This window comes from Trachurus trachurus (genome assembly GCF_905171665.1).
Source record: "Trachurus trachurus genome assembly, chromosome: 15".
Classification (NCBI taxonomy): Eukaryota; Metazoa; Chordata; class Actinopteri; order Carangiformes; family Carangidae; genus Trachurus; species Trachurus trachurus.
In genome coordinates this window covers 8,962,549-8,986,501 of record NC_139906.1, presented here as the reverse complement: position 1 = coordinate 8,986,501, position 23,953 = coordinate 8,962,549, and the positions used below count along the sequence as shown (strand labels likewise).

The window sequence follows — 23,953 nt, the reverse complement described above, 5'->3', positions numbered from 1 at the left end:
CAAACACTCACGCACACGCAGTTTGGCTGCGCTGAGGCTCGTCGTTGCATTGGGAGAAGGGGAGAGGGGGAGGGGGTCGAACATCTGTGTCACTGTTGTGTGTCACAGTTATGGTGATTTTGATTTCCATCTCTTCCATACTTTCCCCCAACGAGCGCTCGTAAATAAAATGAGCACCAACTCTGAAATGCAGATTGCAAGTTGTCAGTGTGAATTACGCAAACATTGTGTTTTCTTCACCACAAACGACAAACCCATAAACTGGATTTCCTCTAAAGGTTATCTGTGTTTAGGCAACTGTGGTGCAGGTTTAGTGATGACTTGATTATGGTGAGACTTGAACTTGAACTTAAGTTTTACACTTTCTAAAGAGTGGCAAAACAAGAACAGCTTGGAACAAACAAACACAAACCAAACCAATCAAATGTGGAATAAACTATAACTGAATCGATTTTGGCTACGCAATATGTTTCATATGAGAAAAAACTGCTTTTTCCTCATAATGATGATATTTTTGGTGAATTACTCACAAGGATAAATCACATGATTTTCATTAAGGTGCGTTCACACCGGACCGAGTTTACATATTAAGTCAGCAAAGTAAGCAAACAGGCGATTGAGCGAATATTCTCTGAGTGACAGAGTGAAAATTAGCTCATCGCTCGAGATGAGAAATTCCAAGTCGACGTCATTTCGCTGGTCGTCAAGTCTCTTGCCACTCAACGCTGATTGGCTGCCGTGATCCCGGTGGTGCCGAGAGACATGACAGTAGGCATGACGCCATCAAAGCGAAAAGGCAAGTCTGTGCCAAACTGACGAGCGACGGCAGCTGAGCGATATAGCGATAACAAAAGGGGCGATACGAGCGACAGCGAAAAAAATAAAAGGCCCGGTGTGAACGTACCTTAAAGGGATAGTTTGTCATGGATTGTAGATTATTCCACTTCTTTATGATCATTTGTGACATGAGTGAAAGCTCCAGAAAAGATGCTAAATGGACCCTGAGGTGACTTAGTTTGTTGCCGTTTCCAAGGTCAAGACTGAACTTTGCCGCTTGGCTTTAAAGATGGGAAAAGTAATCATTTGTATTTAATTTTGCAACTTTTTAAAAAGACCCCAAGGAGTTTGCTTTTGGTTAAAAGAGTCTCATATTAATGTGGATGAATCTACAGTACGTTAGGGTCCATTTTCGATAAATATATCGTTTTGTCTTTATAGTTATTTTGTGGTCGACTCGTCCAGCATTTCCTAGTTTCGGTTTCCCGGACGCTGCCCAGCGGGTCATGGGAATAACGCCGCCGGATCGCTAGTTGGCATCGTTTATGGTCGGAACTACGACGGTATCTGATCGTCTTCAAACCTCCGACTTTCATTCTTGATTAATGAAAACGTTCTTGGCAAATGTTTTTGCTTTCGTCCGTATTGCGCCGGTCCAAGAATTTCACCATGCGTGCGGAGGCTCATGGGAAATGTAGTGTGAAAACTCTTCACTTTCCAACTCCTCATAGTCCCTTTAAACAAGACTGTGCATATGAACTGGTACTAAATAAGGTAGTGTCACAGTTAAATTTCAAAACAGAGTCAGAAGTAACCAGAAACTTTGCAAAAAAACAACTCTTTTAAAGTGCTCAAATGAATGCTGACAGAGGTAAATTGTGTTTATTTTGCTGTGTTCTGGAGAAGAGTTTGTTGACTAAAAGACTCAAATCTTAAAAAACCAAAGTTGACTCAAAAAACCTCTCTCTGGCTTCCTGCTGAGTCGCTTTGGGCTTCTTGAGTGGAGCGGATGTCTCTGTTTCGGAGGTGATTATTTATAACACACAAACTATGGGTCACATCACACACTGTCTGGATTTTAGAAAAATGAATGAACATGTTTTGAACAGAAGATGAAGAGAAAGAAGAGGCGATGTGAGCTGGGAACACTTTGAGGGAACAGGAGTGAGGAAAGGAATGATACGTGACATGATCAAAGGATTAGAGGAGTGGATGATGGGCACAAATACACCACATAATGGGAGCTGGCCCCTGCTGCTTTTATGGTACACTGAACCAATGAGTTTAGAGTCCAGAAGTGATGACTTGGACCATCCATACCTCCTCTGGTTGGAGGTGGGCCAGGTCTGGTCTGGTCTTGTGTTTAGTGTCTGTCCTAATATCTCTAATGTGGCTGAGTCTGCTCTCAATGCACCATTTAACTCAAAAACCCTGGACGTGATTTATCTTCAAGCCTCTCCGAAATATGTCGTCTTCTCCTCCTCCGCTCCTCCTTTCTTTACTTAACAAGGTCAGGAGACGGAGGGGGGAGAAGACGTTTGTCACTAGGCTGTCACGGTGGAGAAGCTGCACACTCGGTGCGGTTGGCGTATATTGGTGTGTGTGTGTGTATATGTGTGTGTGTGTTTCTGGGTCTGCAAATATGGAAAATCTATTGTGGTTGGGAGCTAAATATGAGCTCATTCTTTGTATGTGAGAGTGTGTGCTCTACGTACTGTGTGTGTGTGTATGGCTTAGCATATGTGCAGGGGTCTTTCTTTTTGAAATGTGTGATCACCTGTGAGTGCTCATGTTTTTGTGTATTTGTATTTGTCTGTATTTTATGCATTTATACATGGTTGGAGGAGGCGAATGACCCCCGCGCATCTCCCAGCACAATATTGGCTTTCTCCAACATCCCCGCAGGCCAGCATCAATGATGATGGCCTTACTGCATTAGAAATGAGGGTCTTCTAACTAGATAAACTTTCTATGCAACAAAAAAAAAGGGCACCACAAGGGGCAGGTTTAATTTTCAAAAGAGGACAATAGAGGGTTTTATATCTGCACTGAAGTGGCTTGAACAGTAACTCCTCTACAAAAAAAAACCAGACTGAGCCCAAACAAACATAAATTATCTGAGTATATTAGCCCAGTTTCCACAGCTCTGTCCTTCTGTTGCTGCTTAATGTTATTTGGTTATGCAGCAATGTTAGTCAAGGGATCTGTTGGCTTTGGTTTAATGTTCCTAACTGTTTTGATTCCAGGGTTAGTTGTATTTAATGCTAGGCTTAGAAATTCTCTTTTTTTTTTCTTTTCAGGGACGTATTTTGTCTCCTCACTCTGATCTTTTAGGGCACTCGAGTTGTTCGGAAAATCTTTTCTCTTTTAAAAAAAAAATAATAATAATGTACATTGCTATTGTGTATTGGAAAACAAGCACTCGCTTTACACCACCAAATGTGTTTTAACTTCTTTCCCACAGTTGGAAACTGGCAACAGGCCTCACAAAAGAGGATGGAGCAATTTTCCTTTCACTGTCAGCGACCAGTCCATCCTATACTCCTCCACTGGTGATTTTTTTTTTTTTTTACTGTATTGTTTGTTTCATATTTTGTTAAAGCAGTAGTTGGTGTGCACACAGCCTTTTCATTCTAGTGCCTTGTGTGGTTTTCCCTCGACTGCCTCGGGCTCCGTATCATCTTCTGCGCGGAGCGGTTTCTCTGACCCCAAACACACAACAAAAAGTATGTTACATGTACCCCATGAAGGGACTCAAAATACAACTTACAATGCCTCACATCGACAACAATGGCGACTGCTTGAAAACTTGAAGTCAGTTTGCCGAACTGACAAAAAAGAATCAGCCAGATATAAAAAATATAACATATATTTCACTTACCCGTTGTCTATGCAGATACTTTGTTTTCTCCTGAGGAGTTGAATGGGATTACGTTATTGTTGCTCATTAGGGAGCATCTCATCCTCTGCATGGGAGACTGTCCCAGAGACTCCCATAGAAAATATTAGGGATATGAAGTGGAGCTGTTAATTTGCAAATTTGCCATTATAACTTACTGTAAGTCTTTCACAACATGCTCGCAAAGATACAGTAGAGCACACATCTTCACTTTGGATCATCTGGCCAAGTCAGTTTTAAAGTGGGGCACCTTCATCGTCTCAATGGGGTAAGAACAGCTTGTACGACCGCAGTGGTACAGGCTGTTCTTACCCCAACCACCACAAGTTTGTTTGTTTGTTTTTCAGTTTTATGGAAGAAAAGACATCAGGGATGAATATGAAATGGTTGGTTTGACAAATGTTTGACTGTTTTGACCAATTTACCACCAATAAAGAGCAGCACACAGCCACTTCCCTGATCTTTTATATGGGGCTTTGTGGGACTATCCCAAAAGAAAAGTACTGCTTTGTTTTGCAAACTGCTGGCAGCTTGATGATGTTGCAACTACTCACAGGGGGTAACCCTTTGCAGTTAACAAGCTACTATACCTAAACATGCTGACAAACTGGGAACGTCCAAGTGCTTGTCAATCACAATAGCTCCATTCTTCTATTTTCTCTGCTGCCTTGTGATGTTTACTCGCACCCTGTGGTTTCTTGATCCTAGGATTGCTCATTAAGTTCATGCAATAATTCATTAAAAGGAGAGGAAATATGCTCTCTGGCTAGTTAGTTAGATACCCGTCAATCATTCAGATTAAAGAGATAGTTCAACATTCTGGCAAATTCGCCCATTGCCATAATCCCTATAGTCTTAGCAGTAGGTTTGTTACCTTTATTTGTCGGTGCAAGCTATTTTTAGAACGGCGGAGCAGAGCCGCAAGCTGCTCAGAGCTACGCTACGGAGGCTAATGAGATTTCTTGGTTTCCCTCATCAAACTCATCAAACACACAATGCAAAAACTCCAAAACGCTCTGGTGGACAAGTTGTGACCTGCACATTCACCACGCTATGAGATAATAACAGAAAGTTACGAGACGGAGCCGTTGTTGGAGTTGTTAGATTGTGTATTTGATGGGTTTGATGAGTGAAACCAAGAAATCCCATTAGCCTCCACAGCGTAGCTCTGAGCAGCTTGCGGCTCTGCTCCGCCGTTCCAAAAATAGCTTGCACCGACAAATAAAGGTAACGAACCTACTGGTATGACTATATGGCAATGGGCCAATTTGCCAAAATGTTAAACTATCCCTTTAAGACAAATTCACACCTGTATTTCCAATGTCTGCAAACTAGAACTCCTCCATTGAGCACTTTAGTGGAGGGAGGACGGTGCAACACAACTAACAAGCTATGATAGCTTCCTGCATGGACTGTCCACCTCTCTTCCCTCAAAGGTCAGAGCTGTCAAAAGGGCTCGTGCTATTGGTCAACAGCAGGACATGTGAATTAATGTTCACCACCAGTTGAACCCAACATCGAAGATTTGTACAGGTTTACTTGTGGAACCATACATTTTTACCACTATCAATAAATGCTTTTGTGGTCCAGGCTATTTATCTGCATAATGCAAAGTTGTCTCAGGGAGTTTCTTTGTAGAACAGTCAGCAAATGGAAAATCCAGGTATCCAAAAGAAAAAAAAAAGTGGTCAAATACAACTAAAACAATCTGGTTCGATACCATAGGAGGTAAGTGAGAAAATATGTTTCTGTAATTTGGGGGGAATCGACTTTTTAATAGGCTATGTCAGAGCACCATGCAGTTCAGCTTTGAACACAATTGCAGTTTTTCCAAGCATAATTGTGCTCCAGCAAGGGGCCCTCAGAAAATCTATTAGGCTCAACAGCTGATATGCATTAGCAGCACTTATGGTAAGTAACAGAAAACACCTGCACAGACAAATGCAGGATAATTGCTAGACACCTTTCTAATGATGGTATTTGCTTCCTAACCTGCGCAGGCCGAGGACACGAAGGTTGCATTCCTTTCAAAAATGTCTAATGGAACATAAAAAGTGGCGAATGCATTTATAAACCCATTAGCGTCTCACCTTGGTGCCTGTCCTGCAGCACTGAATCTGTTCGTAACTGACAAACCCGCTGATATCACACATAGCATGTTATTGCTTTCGGAAATGGTCTCTGTTGTAATGTCTTTTTAATTTCCAGTTTCATCGAGCATGGGTGGCGGTGTTGTGCAACGCAATGGTGATTTATAGGAAGCAGAGTTGCGTTCTGATGAAGCTGAAATAGTCATGAGGGAGCGAAGGAAATAGACACAAGGAGGAAGGGAGGGGAGGGAGAGGGGAGATTTACGTAGATTTTAGCTGGGAAGTGAAAGGTGTCATCTTTAGCCTTTGGTCGCAGCCTCATGCAGAATTGGATGGCGTTGACATTTAGCAAGTGTATAATGCAAGCTCACAAATGTCCCCATCCCTCCTGTCACACCCCCACGCACACCCCCACATTCCCTCAAACCTGATCCACTTATGTAACTGCTCAAAATGACATCGACTGTGTTTCGTAGATGCAATTTAGATGAAGGATCACCAACCACGGCGAAAGATAGATAACAGTGTTTCCTGTGCTTCCTTCACAATAAAAGCATGCAGCTCTGACTCAGCTGTAGGAGAGTGAAGAGCGAACAGTGTTCAGACTGATACGGCATCAAAGACAGAGTGGACACTTGATCTACATGCATGCCTCATTTCTTGCATATCTTGTGCATACAAGGACAGTTTGAATCCAGATAATGTATTGCAGCCTCTACCATTAACAACAAATAAGTAACTACAGCTGTTGCTGAAAGAAAAAAGAGGTCCAGCATAAACAGTATGATTTCATCAACTTTTAAGGAAGTTTTTTTTTTTCAAATCTAATTCTTTAATCTAAAATTAGATGCTTAGTCTTGTGTAAAAACAGCTTTTTGTCCAGAAATATTCCTATAATGTGAACGCTTATCTCTAACTCCCTGACTCTTCTGCACAAAATGTCACACACATCTAATCCCATCTTACCAGTCAACTGGGTCTATATTCGTTTAATCAAATGTTAAAAGGCTCTCTTTGTCTTTGTTTCACTCACTCACACACACATACATATACACACACACACACATGCGCGCACCCACACGCGCACACACATACACTGCACTGAGAAGGTGTAATGTTATCCAAACAGCCAGCTGTCTTGTTGTGTCAGGCTGGTTGCTCTGTTGGCTGCAGGCCTGGGAGAAGGCTTACTTAGAGAAAACAGAGACTCACTCTACATTAGACTGACTCCCGTCAATGGACTGGGCCCAAAGCCTGCACACGCACACACACACACACACACACACACACACACACACACACACACACACACACTTTCTCTCGCACTCACTAAAGAGCAGAGAAAGTTTCACATGTACACACTCACAGGGACATTTTCTCTCCCCCTTGGCTCATTCCCTCTCACACCCATGCACCCACACGTTAATGCACACACGAATAACACACAAACGCGCAGGACTTTTCATGCAGTGTAACATGAGTCACTCGATTCCCCCCCGTCCAAGCTCTGGTTGCTAGGGGCAACATCTTCTTTGGGGGCAAACTTAATTTTCTGAGGAGTGATTTGGTGGAGTTCTCTCTCTCTCTCTCTCTCTCCCTTGCAGACGCACACACATAGTGTACATACAGTACGTGTACACAAACAAATTCCAAAGCATGAAAAGTCGAGCAGTTTTTATAAATTGTTGAATATTTGCAGAGGGAATCATAAACAGGAGTTACATTTCATCAGCCATGTTGTTACAGAAACATGCTCATGCGCACGCACGCATGAACACCTGTCACCTACTTCTTTCACCTCACCCTTCATTACATAATTTCTGTCACCATCATCTGCTTCACGAGACCTCCAGACTGTGCCCTTAATCGACCCCCTACCGGTCCCCAGCACCAACTGCAGCCAGGGGGGGGGGGGGGGGGCGCTGCTCTGACCTGTCCCCCACCCCCATAGTACGTGAATTTATTTCTTTATTTGTGCTGAAATAATCAAATATCACGGCAAAAGACATTCAATAAAGAAAATAAATGGACCTATGCAGGATGAGAGTGAAGCCAAATTAACTTTTATGACGTGCTGCTCGATTCAATCATAAACTACATGCTGGGGTCTTTGATTTAGAGAAAGTGAGTTATTCCTTATATTAATTAAGGACTTTGAAATGCCTCTGTGTAGGAAAGCAACTTCACAAATAAACTTTGCCTTGCCAAGCAAAGGGGACGCATGAAGTCTAAAGCAGTCACTTCACAACGGGGAGGAAGAGTTTTATGTGACATTTGAGAAAGAAACTGTATTTAATTTGATGTGTCACATCATGGTCTGATAACTATGACACATTAAATATATTCAGCATGTGTGTCCCAGCTGTTACAGTACACCAGATGCCTTTAAACAACGCTAAAAAGACCCTACAGACAAATTTGGAAAATAAATAATCACTGTATTAACACCTATACTAAAAATATTCCTTTGTGTACAAGATCGCTGACTGACTGGCTGACTGAGTGAGTGATCAAGTTGCACGACTGGTAAGCCAGCCCAGTTTTCCCACTGCTCTTTCAGTGGGAAAACTGGTTGCCAACTTATCCTCGTTGCTAGATTTAACAATTTCTCAGAGCCTGCAGCTGTTTCTTCTTCTTTTCTTTTTTTTTTTAAAGCACCTTCAGACAGATATTTTTGGACAAACATCTGCTACTTTCCATAGACGACTCAGCAGTATTGAGTATAGTGTTTGTACACATGAGAAGTAACAGAAGTGGTTGTGTGGAGAATGAAAAAACAGAGCTGGAGAGAGAAGTTTAGACCTTGCATAGTTTCTCAGCCCCACTTATTTTACCCAACCAAACCGATCCCCACACGGAGACGACGTGAATGTCGCATGGTGGGACACAGCCAGATCATGTAAAATGTTAAATTGTACATACAGTATGAACCGTGCAATGGTGAAACCTTTCAAAAAGCATGTTCTCTATTGATTGTCAATATAAATCTATAAGGAGCTTGTACACAGCTCCTTTGTAAATGTTATAGATTTACAGAAGAAGCAGATATATCACAGCTTGCGTATCACGGTCATTTTCGGCCTTTGTCACAGTAAGGGTGCTGCCCCTTTGCAAGACGCAGAAGCAAACAGTGATGCAGCTGGTCTGACCTGTACTGGGCCGTGCAGGCGGCGCCCCCTTTAAGGATGCTGTGGTGCAGGGATGCATCATTCTCTCAGCTTTAATCAAGAACCGGCGAGCCAACAAACAGACGAGAGCCCCCTTGATCTCATAGCATTGGGACAATAAAGACTCCCCGCTCTGTAAACAAGGAGAAACAGATGATGGACAGCTCTCATGCTCCTTGGGGGGGGACACTGGGAGAGAAGGACATGTTCTGGCTCCTGATAGCTTTTAATAATAAGAAAAAATAAGAGGAGAAAAAAAACTTAAGCCTGCCTCAGTCAGTTTCCTTAAACTCTCGCACATATGCCCGAGATCCTTCACTCAGAGTACTTCAAAGGGCAGCCATGGTCTGACGCCTCCACAACAAAAGAGCCATCTTTAAAGGGCAATAAAGGAACATTGATTCACAACAGATTCAACAACACAGAGCGGGGGAGAGGAACAATTTTAATATGTAAATCATAATTAAGTCAAAATGTTGTGGGAACACTGTCAGTTGACTTTGTTTTGCTTATTAACCGCTTAAAAAAAAAAAATCATCTTCTCTATGTGTCAAAAGCTAAAATAAACACATTCGGTGCAGCCTCACTGACGAGTGACGAGATGGCGACTGATAAGAGCAGACAGACTGTCCGAGTCTTGACTTCTGCTTTCGGAGGGAAGCTCCTGCTGTGTCTACCTCTGTCTGAGGAGTTGTAATGAGATCGCACCTTTGCACAATCCAACTCACGCCTACCTACAGTAACGCAATATTAGCAAGAAAGGAAATGGAAAAAATGAAAAACACAGTGTACAAACTTAATAATACGACTGCTATTCTGTAGCATCCCTCCTCTCCTCTCTTCTCTGCTTCTCCTCTGCTCTCTCAGGCTGGTTAGATATCGATGCTGAGCTGGTGACGTTACAGTCCAGGCAGAGGCAGGCCAGCAACACACTAAATTGGTCTCTTGTGCATAAAAGCCCTTGAATGTATGTATGTATGTATGTTTCGATGCCTGGGGCATTTTACACAGAAAGCTGTACCTCTTCGATTTCCGTGATTGAATGTCATTAATGGGCTTGTTGTTCCCAGCTGTGAAATGTCAGCCTATTTCTGTCAAAATGTCACTGAATTTATCATAAACACATAACTAATAAAAGGGGAAATGTTGAGGACATGTTTCCTTTGAATCCTGGTCTGAACTGGTTGGTGGGAAAAAAGGAGGATGGAAATCTTCTGTTAGGGTCTGAATGTAAACATGAATATTAGAGCTGCAGACGAAACAATCACGTTCATCGCAACTCAACCAGTACTGCAACCATGGCGATGGGTGCAGCATCGCAATTCATTAACTGTGGACAGGAACGTGGGAAGTGCTCCTTCCTGTCCTCACCAGTTCAACATTAACATTTTTGCTCTGTGTGTGGGTGTGGGTGTGCCTGCCTACAAGATACTAGTTTAAATAATCCTGCAGGTAAAATCATTAGTCATTCAAATAGCATGGCTTTCATTCTTTGTGCTTATGTTATTCCATTTTTCATTAGATTAATTAACAATTTAGTCATGCAACAATCTCGAAAATCCATTACAGCCCATTAGTCAGTGGCGATGTTTGCAAATTGCTGGTTTTGTTCAACTAAATCTCTGAAACCGTACGGTACTCAACACAATTATGCACAACAGAGATAAGTAGCACACTGCTTGGTATTTGGTTTAAAAAACAACTTGAGCAATTAATAATTTATCAACATTGCTGAAAGTTAATTTTCTGCACGTGTATGTGAGAATGATTGAGGCAATCAAACAAGATGGCAGACTGCCAGGTATCTTGAAGAAGTAGAGAGATATCAATGCTGGGAGAGCTCGCTATATACTCTCCTGTCTGTTATCTCGAATCACAATCCGTCTTTTCAACTCCCTTGTTCTCACCTAACCACATTCTTTCTTTCTCTCCTTCTCCATCTCTTCTTCATCTTCTCCAACTCTCACTTCTGGAGTTCCAATTATTTCACTAGAATGACAAATGCTTGCTCCCCCAAAATCCATACGCCAAAGAAAACATGTCAAACGAAACAAACACCTGCTCGCGCGTCGTTCTGCCTCACTCTGACAAACTTGTTGGTGCTGTTCTGTTTCTGGATCAGTCCGTCACCTGGGAACGATGTGTCTGACTAACCGAGATGAATTATTCACAATATGTGTTGGACTGCCGGGGCTGAGGGGGCTTGTATGTTTTTGTTAGTGTACGCCAATGTGTTCATAAAGATTGTATGGAGCAGCTGCCTGACACACACACACATATATGCATCCCTCTTCACTCCATGGCCCTGGAGAGCTCCTTACACACAGATACAGCTAGATTTATGAGCCGTATATTGCTGTGTACAGCTTAACCACATGGGCTGGTGTGTGAATATTTCAGCTGGTTATATGTGCATGTGTGCATGTGTGTAACAAAAGAAATGGGGAATATATAGGCAACGAGGGATGCGTGTGTCCATCAGTGTATTTCTACTTTGTATTTTCCATCTCATGCTACTTTAACCTAATGTATTTTTTCACTCTGCTATAGCTGCTGCTATACATTAAATAAATACTTTCTTCCTGAGAGTGAAACAAGAAGATTTAGAGTAGTCTCATGTCTGTGAGTTAAGTAGAGGAATAAAGAGTGGAGCCTATAATGTTCTCCAACAACTTAAATATCCACCTACAAGAACCTCTGCAAACCTCAAATTCACCATCTTTTTTTACTCTTTTGGGCTTTAAAGTTACCATCCCAGGCGGCTGGACTTACGATTTTTTTTTTTTTTTTTTTTCAAATTGCACAACTGATAAGCACTCACCCCCTCCGTCCAATCAGCAATCACCAAAACCGTTAAATAGACCGTTGCTAAGTAAAACACCGTCATTAAACAGCTTCGGACTAATTGTGATGTTAGATAAATGACTTGTAACTTGTCACAGGGAGAGTGGAGGCTCTCTGCCGTACACACCGCTGCTGGAAACCAAACCTGCGATCAGAGCCTTGGACCCGGTGTCACAGCAGTTGCATGATTTGGCAGTTTGACTGACAGATGGGCCATCCAACCAAAGTTGTCTGAGACTAATTTGACTGGTGGGACAAATTTTGGCCCCTGCTCCTCACACAAATGACCGAATTTCATCATTTATATGTCAAATCACTTATGTAATCGATTACTGTTTAATACTTATCAGATATACTCAGATTTTTTTGTCAAAAATGAGCCGTCTGGGATGGTACCTTTAAGCAGAAGGTGCCAAAAAAAAAAATTCACCACAAATTCTCCAGCTTTTTGTGGACAGGTGTTGATTGCTACTCATCATCCCTCTCTGGTTTGTTGATATCTCTCTTCCCACGACCCAAATGTATGCACTGTGAGTATCTGCATGTTCTTGGTGTGAGATATGGACATGTGCAGGCTGTGAAAACAAATTCCCCCTCTGGGAAAATAAAAGCCGTCTTTTTATTTATTACTGAGATCATGTATAATTTACCCAGCGATTGATTGGAGGGAATGTGAGCTGGGTTCAGGTTCCTCAAACTGTTAAATACAAAACTGTGCTTTAAAGGGAAAACATGAAACACATTCTGCGGATATTACGACTAGATGGATCTCAAGGGAGTTCAAATGTGTGTTAATACAGCACATGTGGGTGTGTGTGTACCAATGGTATGTCCTCCTTGTTAAGGGAACTGACAGGGTAAGGTCCAGGGTGTGTGTGTGTGTGTGTGTGTGTGTGTGTGTGTGTGTGTGTGTGTGTGTGTGTGTGTGTGTGTGTGTGTGTGTGTGTGTGTGTGTGTGTGTGTGTGGCAGGGCAGCAGAGACTGGGTGCGATGCGAAGCCGGCAGCGGTGCACTCTGTGTGGGCAGCAGGACTGACGAGCTCAGCCTGTCTCCATCCATCAGCGCCGCAGTCTGCTCAGCAAACTGGCACCTCGGCTGATGTACGAGAGGGCTGCCGGATGACTAACCAGTACACACACACACACACACACACACACGAGGCATACTGTATACACACACATAGAGCAATAGATACACTGTGTAACCTTGCATACTCATGCTGTGTGTGTGTGTGTGTTTTCACCAGTATTGACTAGTACTCGCACACAAATGTTAAGTCACACAAGACAAATGGCAACTCTCGACTTGCATTCTTTTTCTCTCATTGAAACATTCATATAGGGATTTAATTACTCTCTCTCTCTCTCAAACACTTCAACACACACACACACACACACATAAACAACCTACACGCTTCCTTTGTGACCAGCTCAAATGTCACAGTATATTTGTCACTGCAGCCCCTTCCCGATCTCACACCTCCTCACCACTGAGCTCTGACTGATGGAGCCGACTTGGTTCTCCGATGGCAACCGCTTCAAAGCTAAATGTGATCGTTCATCAAATTCCTCCACTCTGATGCGGACTCATTAGCTCAGTCTTTTTAAAAACACATTTGCAAGTATACAAAAAAAAAAAGCACTGAGGAGGGATATGTAGTAGGTGTAACGAAACCGAACGCTCGCAGGGGGATCATTGCATAAGCAGATTCCTGGTGCACTGGAAATAAGTGGGGCACCGAGGGGTTAAAGCTGCAGACAAACACGGTGTGTTTAGTTTCACTTAAGGAGGACAAAGGTTGGTTTTCTGATGTGCATTAAGGGTGATTTATTGGTTCATGCATTAATCATCAGTTTGAGTTTTAAAAAATTATACTCGCTCCTCCAAAAAAATTCTCCCTGATGTTGTGAGAGTCAAACATTAGCATATACCTGGAGGAAGTCTGGGGATTGGTGCGTGCTATTGGCTCTTCAGGAGCTACATTATTTACTATTTAACCATTAGCTCTCTCTTTAAAACATTTGCTGGTTTCATCTGAGACTTACAATTTGGACAGCAAACTCTTTAGTGTGGGTGTAGTTTCAAAATTCATTTATTTCAATCTAACTACATAAGTGTATTTTCGGAAATAAAATATTCAATATGCAAACATTCCCGTGTTGAGATAACCCTGCATCTATCAATACATGTTTCCATATTCTCACAGAGCTGGGCGATACCCCTGGGTGTCAATAAAGGCCTTTTTCTTCATTTAAAATCAGGGAAAGTTTTCTTTACTGCAGGACACGTGGAATAAACAAACTTTAAGTTTCTGCCTCTTTGTTTTTCTGCATTGAAAAACTTCAATCTCCCTGTTTTTATCATCACCTCACTCTCTCCGAGTCCCTCTCTCCTTGTTTCCATCTTCTCTTGTTTCCATCCTTGTGTCCTGGCCTGGTTGACATGTGCCAACTGGTGACCTGGACACACACACACACAGATCCCACACTGTGTCTGTGCTGTGTAACATTGTCCAGTTGAGGACATGAGATAAATACACACACACACATACAGACACGCTACCTTTAATAGGGTACCCACTCTGTACCTATTCCTGCAAACACCGGAACACATCATGACAGTATTTATACACACATACACACACGCACACACACACACACACACACACACACACACATCCCTCTTTCTATTCATCCTATCTAATAGGTCCTTAGCATTTTCCAGCATTTTCCATTGGGTGCCAGCCAACATCCTCCTCCATACCTGGAAGTAACTCTGAACCTAAACACAGAGCCTCTTTTATGTGCTGAGGTGTCTCAAATGTCGCCGCGTTCTCAGGAAACAAAGTGCAGTCTCTTCAGGATGCCTTTGATGTTCTTCAGGCCTGAGTGCATTTCACATTTTCTCTTTTTCTTTTTTCCCCTCTTGGATCAATGCACCTGCAGTTTGGTGAGCGATGGAATAATCTCTGGGCGCAAATTAATTTTTCTAGCGTTTCAGATTTAATAAACTGATTTCACGGCCAACCTTATGTTGGGCTGCTATGTCTTTAAGCACACACTCACAGTGAAGCCAAAGGGTACATACACACACACACACACACACAACTCAGCTGAACTAAACTAGGCAATTCCTTAAAGTGATAGTTCAACACTTTGGCAAACTGGCCCATTGCCATAATTCCTATAGTTTTAGGAGTAGGTTTGTAACTTTACTACTTTAATTGTCGGTGCAAGCTATTTTAAGAACGGTGGAGCAGAGCCGTGAGTTGCTCAGAGCTACGCTACGGAGGCTCATGGGATTTCTTGGTTTCCCTCATCAAACTCATCAAATACACAATCCAACAACTCCAAAACGCTCTGGTGGACAAGTTGTGACCTGCACATTCACCACGCTATGAGATAATAACAGAACGTTACCAGACAGAGTTGTTTTAGAGGTAAATGCAGAGACTGCTTGCTGAAAAACTGCCGCCAACAGCGACGCGAATCAGCGGTTTTACATGAATTTACCTCTAAAACAACTCTGTCTGGTAACATTCTGCTTTATCCCTCTCTCATATATCTCATAGCGTGGTGAATGTGCAGGTCACAACTTGTCCACAAGAGCGTTTTGGAGTTGTTGGATTGTGTATTTGATGGGTTTGATGAGGGAAACCAAGAAATCCCATTAGCCTCTGTAGCGTAGCTCTGAGCAGCTCGCAGCTCTGCTCTGCCGTTCTAAAAATAGCTTGCACTGAGAATTAAAGTAACGACCCTACTGCTATGACTATAGGGATTATGGCAATGGGCCAATTTGACAAAATGTTGAACTATCCCTTTAATGTCAGCTGAATTAGTTACCAGACAACACATGCTTGTCACTGGACTTGTTATGAGTGATCCCAGTCTCTGTCACCGTGTTCCTCTGGGAAACGTCGTCCAGCACTGACAACCCTGCACACAGGCCGATCACGGTCCATGTCCTGTTCTTGTTTGTGGTTCAATGATGGTGGAACAAGAGACCAAAAGCTATCAGAGCAGGAGCCACTGTCTCCATCTTCAAGAATGTCTTCATGACTCATCTCTTCCAAGAACACCGGCTCTCTTATCGCCTCTAACATGCCATCATGCCTACCTAACACTGACCACGCACTTCTTTACCTGATCTACTTCACTTCATTGAACAGATGTAGTACTTTGTATATACTTCAAGGTCCCGAATTGAAGCTTTGCACTTGTAAGTCTCCTTCGGTGAAAGCATCTGCCGACTGAGTGACTGCAAATGTAAATTCCTGTAATGCTAAATTGACTTCACTATACATGCATGAATATACTGATTGTCAGGGTCTTAAACTAAACAACCATTTAACTCAGGTGAGTGTTTCCCTGATCAACAACCTTTGAAAAACAAGGCCCAGGTTGGTTTTATATTTAAAAAAAACTCTTATAATATTGAAAATCCATCAGTATAAAATGCTGCATGTCGGTTCAAACAGTGTCGCTCCCTTTTAAGAGCCAGCTGACGCTGACACTTAATGCATCACAGACTCTGCACAAAGCTGTGCAGTTAAAGGATAAAAGTGGATTGGGGTTGATCATTAGAACAAGATTGGTATCTGCCTCATGGCAGATCATCACGCTGGGTTGATGTGCTACCTGCCGATACACTAGAATGGCCCTGGAATCAATGTCTGATGGACTCGCTGTGTGACTGGATTAATCAATCGCACACACGCGCGCACACACTGAAACACTTCTGTGCCTCATTCTCAGACACAAAAGCAAACACTTGGATATATAAACTCAAGCTCAAAGCAATGTGCGCTGAACACACACACTTATTTGACATGAGGGCATACATAACAACGATGGATGGACACGTAACACACATCATCTTCACACTTGTACACACAAAAAGTGCAATGATGAAGAAAAAAAAGTAGGTGAGACACGCTCACAAACACAAACGCATGCAGAAAGTTAAGGAATCATCTTCCGAGTGTAGCACATAATGCAGACTGTGACTGGAACCCATTTCAGAAAATGTGATTAGCCCAACACACGCCATCTCATTAAGAGATTGAATCTTAATGCCAAGAGTGTTTCAGTGTGGGAGCACTATTTGGCAAGAGGCGAGCCAAGATGCTTATCAGTCTCTTGATTCATACTGCAGCCGATCACCAGCTATCAGCAGCACATCAGGGATTCCTATGAAGAGTAGTACACATACAGAGATTTCAAGTATCTACACAAACACACATATACACACACACTATCAAGCTGTTTTCTGTCACATTTACCCAGAGTGGATCCATACGCACAAACACACACAGAAGCATCTGTTTCAACCGCTGACTAATGAAACGATCAAAGCAAACTTTTCTTTTATAAATCATGTACTCTCTTGTTTGTGTGTACGCCACTTATCATGTGTGAGTAATTGTGTGTGTAACACATTACTGTAGCCACGTGTGTTTATGCGTGGCCACATCCACATGTGCACATTGTGTCCATTTTGTTGATGTGTGATTGTGTTACTGGATTTGTGCGTCTGTCAGAGAAATGTTATTCTACACACACTTGTGTATGTACAGGGGTGTTTGTGTGTGCGCGCAGTCAGGTAATACATGTGCAAGTGCTGCTGGTGTAGAAGTTCATGTGTCCACATTTGTAAGTGTCTGTAAATCTTCTGCACATACATGTGTGTGCGTGTGTGTGTGTGTGTGTGTGTGTGTGTGTGTGTGTGTGTGTGTGTGTGTGTGTGTGTGTGTGTCGTGTCTATGCATTAACCACTCCCTGACACTGAGCATTAACAAGTACCACTGTGACTGATGAGACATAGCCACTGATGGAATATGTTCTGAAGTAGCTCCAATACAGAATATAACATTTGCAGAGGTGCGATCACTAGAACAGTTACTGCACCAGCCAACCAGATCATTTCACTGTGTAAATACAGTCTTCTCCTCACTTGGGCAGAACAAGAACTAGCAGCACCATGCAGCTGCTGTCCAAGACTGTGAAACTACAGTTCACCCACAGGCAGGATGGCTTCCTGCAGGAAGAACATCCTGAGGCAGTTTTAACAACTGAACTGCTTGATTAAAACACTGCCATACATCACATAAATAATATATTACAGCCGCTGTCAAAGCCAGTACTCCATGTAAGTTATTACAAAAGCGTGATTGGTTGTGATGTTATTTGTAAACAGCATTGTGTGTGAAGAAAAGAGGGCCGCGCAGATAAACAAATAAAATGTCAGAAGAGCAGAAAAAATGAATCACAACTTCCCGTCAGAGTTTCACAATAAAAATCAGAACAGAGGTGAAACAGAGAGCGTCATCAATGGTGATTCCTCCCATGAAGTTTGCATATAACCTTTGTGCCAGTTCACCAACCCATTTGCAATCTGGATAGAACAAATGACCATGAGAGCTGCAGCTGTGTTAAAGAAAGTCGTTAATATTCAATGAATCTGGTGAGAAATCTGCAGACGCAAAGAGACAAAATGTAGTGCAATGAACAACTGACTGTATGTTGACTATACCTAACATGTAAAGAACATATTATCCTGTTATGCTCATATAAGAGCACTTCCATTAACTATGAATCACCAAATCAAGTCCAAGCAGAGACAGCATCAACAATATAAGTGTCTGTTACATCTCTTGCTGCCATGGGGTCGTCATTGTAAAGGAGAAAAGCTTGTCGTTTAAAGAGACTTGTTCAACTGATACTGAAGTTAAGTCCAACAAGACCGAGGAAACAAACCTCTCTCTCTGTCTTCACTGCTGGCTAAGAGTTAAATTTGAGATAGTATTTTGGTGTTGCATTTATTATTAGTGAAACTGGATCTGGGGTATCACTAACATCTAAAATAGAGAATGGCACAGCTACTATTAAAAAAAAAAAAGAACTGAACAAATAATTAAAATAATCATGATCATTTTTCTTTTTCTCAAAATGTTCTGAAAATTAAAGTTGCTACTAAAATTGGGACTCATTACAATCGCAGTATCCACAAAACTAATGGGGTGTTTTTGCATACTGTGCAACCATATTCAAAAACAGTATGTTAATATATTAAAGCAGAAGTAAGCGATCCGGTCGTTTTCGCTAATGCTGCGTTCCAGGCAGGCTTTTGAAATCGTAAATTACAGCTTCAAGTCACAACTTATGATTTTGTAGCGTTCCAGGCAACCCACTCGTGTTTTTCCGACCTGTTTTACCGGTGAAAGTCACTATAACGGCCACTCGTAACTTCCGACCCGTGAACTCGTACCAGATCAAACTGGTACCACTTCACAGGTCGGAAAAACAGGAGTTACGAGTTGCCTTGAACGCACCATAACAGTCCTCGTCCCTACGTCACCACATTCACGGCGTCCCTTGGCTGCACACACAGCCCTGCATGCCGTTCTCTCTCCTCATTGGATAAAAACTGTAGGATACGATAAATGTTTTCTCCTCGGCTCAGAGCAGAGCAGAGGGACTGAGAGACCCGTGTTTCGGTCCAAACACTCTATGTAAGTGATTGCTGTCGGAAGATATAACTATTTAAGACTTATATTAACACAAATATATCACTTACTTCTGCTTTAATTATACTATACACAGTAAAATAAAGTACATTAAGCTACACTTTAATGATGTTTTGTTCACAGTAGACACATGCACATCATTTAAAACGACTGTGTGCATCAAAGCGAGCAAGACAAACTCAGCTCTCTGTCAATTAGTCCTCTAAGTGAGATTAGTTTTCCTGATCTCTCTGAACACTATTAGTTGAAGTGACACTTTCGTATCGTTTCATACTTGCTGCTGATGCAAACTACCATGAAGTGTGGGAGGCTGTGGTCGTGAGCAGATGTAACAACTTAACCCCTTGCGACCTCAGCTGTCCCGCCTGAGCAAATAAAACGTCAACATCCGGCTCGGCGGCCCCTCCTCTGACAGCTCCGTTTCCCCCTTCTCACAGCGCTTCTTCTTTCCAACTGTTGGAATGAGACGGGATGTGGCGTTTCATCACTCCGACCATGCTGTGGTTGGTGGCCTGGCTGGTGCATATGTACAAAAGAGATACATACCAATAGATTCCTGCTTATGTGTATGTAGTGGGCTATATGTGCCGTATATGCACAGATGGATATGTTGGGAGAAAAGAAGAAAAAAAAGGATTGCCGCAGCTATTTCGATGCAGAGCTTCCTCGTCTGAGCGACACCGACTTCCATGTGTAATAATAATGACATCTTCTTCCTCTGAAATATCCTCAGCAGCACAGGATACGATGACGTTTTAAATGCCAAGTGTTTCAAATAAACAGAAAAAAGGCCGACTACTTACGAGAGCAGAACAAACGCAGACAAGAGCGCCACTTAGAAAAACCCAAACTTCTTCAAGTCACGGCCCCGCCTACACAGTTTGATTGACAGAAAGTGCAGCACAGCAAAGAGTATAAACGCACACACACACACACAAAAAAAAACTATATCTATATCAGTGACCAACCAACCATCTCTAAAGCGAACAACTGTTGTGGATGAACGGAGAGCATTAAGAGTGTGTCATGTTGACAAGCAGCCGTGGGACACACACAGCAACATGTAGTGGAATGACAAATCCCATTAGTTTAACACAGACACAAGGCAGGAGAGCTCAGGCTGGATGTTAGCAATAATCTTCAAATTTGTTCATTCAAAGTGCATGAAAACAAAGGAAGCTGGCTGGTCTTTCGGTTTTTTCGTCAAAGAGAGAAGTAAAATCCGACATTTTGGCCATAGAGCTATTTTGCACCAGCAAAACCCCAAGCTTGGTCAATGGAGAGCTGTTCTGAATTTAAGAACTGAAACTTGTCAGCTTTGAAAAAAAATCCCTCCAGGACTTTCCCTGGATCCAGTCTCTGACCAAACCAGTGATGAAAGACTCAAGATCCTGCAAGTGAGTAGCAGTTAATATTGCATTCACCCTTTTCACTTGACAGCTTGTTGACCTTCCCCTAAGAGCCCAAAATCCGTTGGAGCTTCCAGTGTTACGTAAAAAAGCCTAGGAAGAACTTGAACCTATAATACAGTGGTGATGGATTTTTTACTGTGCGTACAGTTTCTGCAATTAGCTGCAACTCTGGAAGTTTCAAAATAGCTTCACATACCATCAGACACATACATGCATGCATCCTGTTTTGAACAGCTAAGCTCTATCAGGTTCAGTCCAAACTAGAGATGGAGCAACAGGTGATCAGATACAAAAGGAATCCAATCCTGACATCCAGCGTCATGAGGTGAAAGAAAACAGGTGATTATGAGAACATCCTTGATGTAGATTACAAAAAGCAAATAGATGCGTGTCAGAAAGTGTTGTTTCTAAGTGTTTGTGTTTATTTGTAAGCAGGGCAGATGAAGGAAGGTGGACCGGTATATGTTTGTTTGTTAGAGCCATCAGGAGAAACAGCATCCCTATGCAACTTCAGTTTGACACCATGACTTGTGCGTGTGCATGTGTGCACCATGACACCAGCTGCTCATTATCATCAGAACATAATGATTCATCTTTCTGCTCTTCAGATGAACATAAAACAGGTTTCAAGTGGCTGTTGTTGTGTAAATTTCTACTTTGTAATGAATTAAAAAAAAAAAGTGCAAAGTACTCACACAAATGCGTGGTAGATGAACGCCCATTCCCTCGGTCTCTCCAACACGTTGTAGAGGTAATTCTGGAGGCGACGGTAGCGCGCGTTCCTGCGGCCGCTCTGGGCGCTGTAGGTGAGCGGCTTCCCCAGCAGGCTGAGCCGGGCGCCCTGCTTCCTCTCCGCTCCCACCGCACCTGCCGTGGCGGGAGACAGCAGACCGTCACTTACTCGCACCGCGGCGTTATTCATCATCATCGTCCTCCCCCCAGACTCCACATCTTTCAGTGCGTAGTCCTGCGCCCGGCGTCCCGTGGAGGTCTTCAGCCAGAGCCCGGTGCCGCCGCCGCCGCTGCTCTCTTCGCCTGTGTGGCTTCTCGGCATGGCATCACCAGCGCAGGCGTGGAGAGCGCTGGGAGACCGGCGGACATTCACAACATGTAGCTATTATAGCCAAGTGGGTTGTTTGGCTACTTTAACTTTTCACTGAGCAAGTTAACTAAAAAAAAAAAAAAAAGAGCGCAGTGTATGAAGAGTTAAATGTCTAATCTTGCGCTCATCCCTGTCATCGCTGATTCACAGTCTGCTTTGGACACTTTGGCCATCTGCGCAAGGCTGGAGAAGAGTTGGGTTATGAAGGAGTGGGGATCCATCCAGACATTTGGCGGTGGGAGGGCTCTCCCACCCTCCCACACCACACGCTCCCTCTTCCCCAATTCACTCGCCGCCTTGTTTCTTTCTGTTAAATCAATGTGCCGCGGCGCGCTGCTGGCTCCAAAACCATGCACGGTTCAGTTTTTACGCATCGGGGCAGAGAAGAGAGTGAGAAGACAGCAGCACTGTCACCACCACCACCAGCACCAAAGCTATACCGGACTCTCTGTGACGACGTGGGACCTGCGATATGAATAATAAATGTTAAGTGAAGACACGTGAAAAAGACACAAATGCACGGATGACGCAGGTTTTACGCAGGGAGGAGGAAATTGCCCGAAGACCCGAACCAGCCAGTGTGATGATGATGATCGTTTTGGCCGATTAATTACAGGCAATATCCAGGCGAACACGCCTCATTAATCACCTCCACACACACAAACAGCCTCATCTTCTGTGAATGAAATCACACTTTAGATAAAGGGAAGATAAAGTTTGTAAGTGCTTTCACAGTGCAGCCTCAATCTCATTAGCCTATATTGCATTTACCAAAGTGTAAATTTTGATTGATTATTACTTTGTGATTGGTCCATATCCATAGGCTATTAGAACCAGACTTCACGGTTCAGCAGAGGCGGTGAGGGTGGTTTTGCTCCAACTATCTCCGGCCGGAACCGATCACATTGTGTGATCATGATGTTAACAGCTGCGTCACTCTCCTCTCTCTACTGACCGACCACGTGACACATGGACCCCCACTTTCTATTTTTTGTGACCACTTCTTTTCCAACCTGTTACTTCCAAACAGCTTCCCGGCCAATTTACATAGTTGTAACAGTTATTCATGTCCATTAAAGTACAGTGGTTTAGGGTGAATGTGGAAGTGTGACTAAGATTTTGATCTCCATCTCTTAATGGCCTTAATGATGACTTTATTAAAATCAATTCAGTCCTTTAAAATCATCAAAACGTAGTAATATCAATTTATCCTATGTATTCCAATTCAGTCCTGAAATAAGAGTTGTTGTTTTGATTTTTTTGCAGAAAAGCATTTGAACATAATTTTGGCATCGTGTAGTTCCCCCTTTTTAGAAATGCCAGCACATCAGTCCAACTCGATTGAACATAACCTGAGCATTGTTTTGAACAAGGTACCGAATAGGTCGTTTCCCTGTTGTGATCAAAGCCTGGCCTCTAGTGGTAACATATTGAAATTACACTGGTGAAGCATATTGGGAATTTAACAGCAACTGGTTTAAATGAATCAATACATTTCTTTCTTAGATATGTAAGCGGTGTTATTACAAACCTACATGATAAGGATATAGACTGTGTTAAGGGTTGATTTGGCCGACAGCCATTTTGCAGTTTCAATCATTCTAGCTATTGACATGTATTGACCTTTAGTGGCTGCTAATTTAATTCCCTATAGCCTGTTATGTAATTACATATCCTAATCACCTGTTGGTCTGTTATTTATGTTTTTCTTTACGTACACTGTTATCTATTTATTGTAATTGTGGGTTGTGTTCCTGGGCTAATTATTGGGTCTGCTCCTAAAGCCACCTCAGCATATACATGTATCTGACCCCTCAAGGGATTAGGTAAAGTAATCCACACACAGACTCCTAATTGGCAGAATTCCCTTACACCAAACAGCGACCTGCATGTTTTATAATGTATCTTAAATAAGGAATAGAAAGGGGGGGGGGGGGAAGGACGCGTGAAAGGGGAAGGGAAGGTGGGGTGAGTAGCAGCGAGAGAGAGGGAGTGACAGATTTCAGGTTGAGAGAGAGAGGGAGAGAGATGAGAGAGAGCATTGGTTGGTTGGGATTAGGCCTGCAGGATGGACGGGATTACGGAGCGCGGCGCTGCGCAATTCCCTGTGCGGTGCGCTCTGCTTCGGGCTTCTCCG

General features: G+C 42.8%; 1 protein-coding gene across 1 annotated transcript in view; it reads right to left on the bottom strand.

Moving 5' to 3' along the window:
• kcnq5a (potassium voltage-gated channel, KQT-like subfamily, member 5a) overlaps nucleotides 1–21,970 on the bottom strand; it is a 104,564-nt gene extending 82,594 nt beyond the window's left edge. The window contains exon 1 of the mRNA XM_083988176.1: nucleotides 21,410–21,970. Coding sequence (XP_083844302.1) covers nucleotides 21,410–21,768 — 359 coding nt within the window. The 5' untranslated portion in view covers nucleotides 21,769–21,970. The remainder of the gene's footprint in view (nucleotides 1–21,409) is intronic.
• Between the last annotated feature and the right edge of the window lie 1,983 nt (nucleotides 21,971–23,953).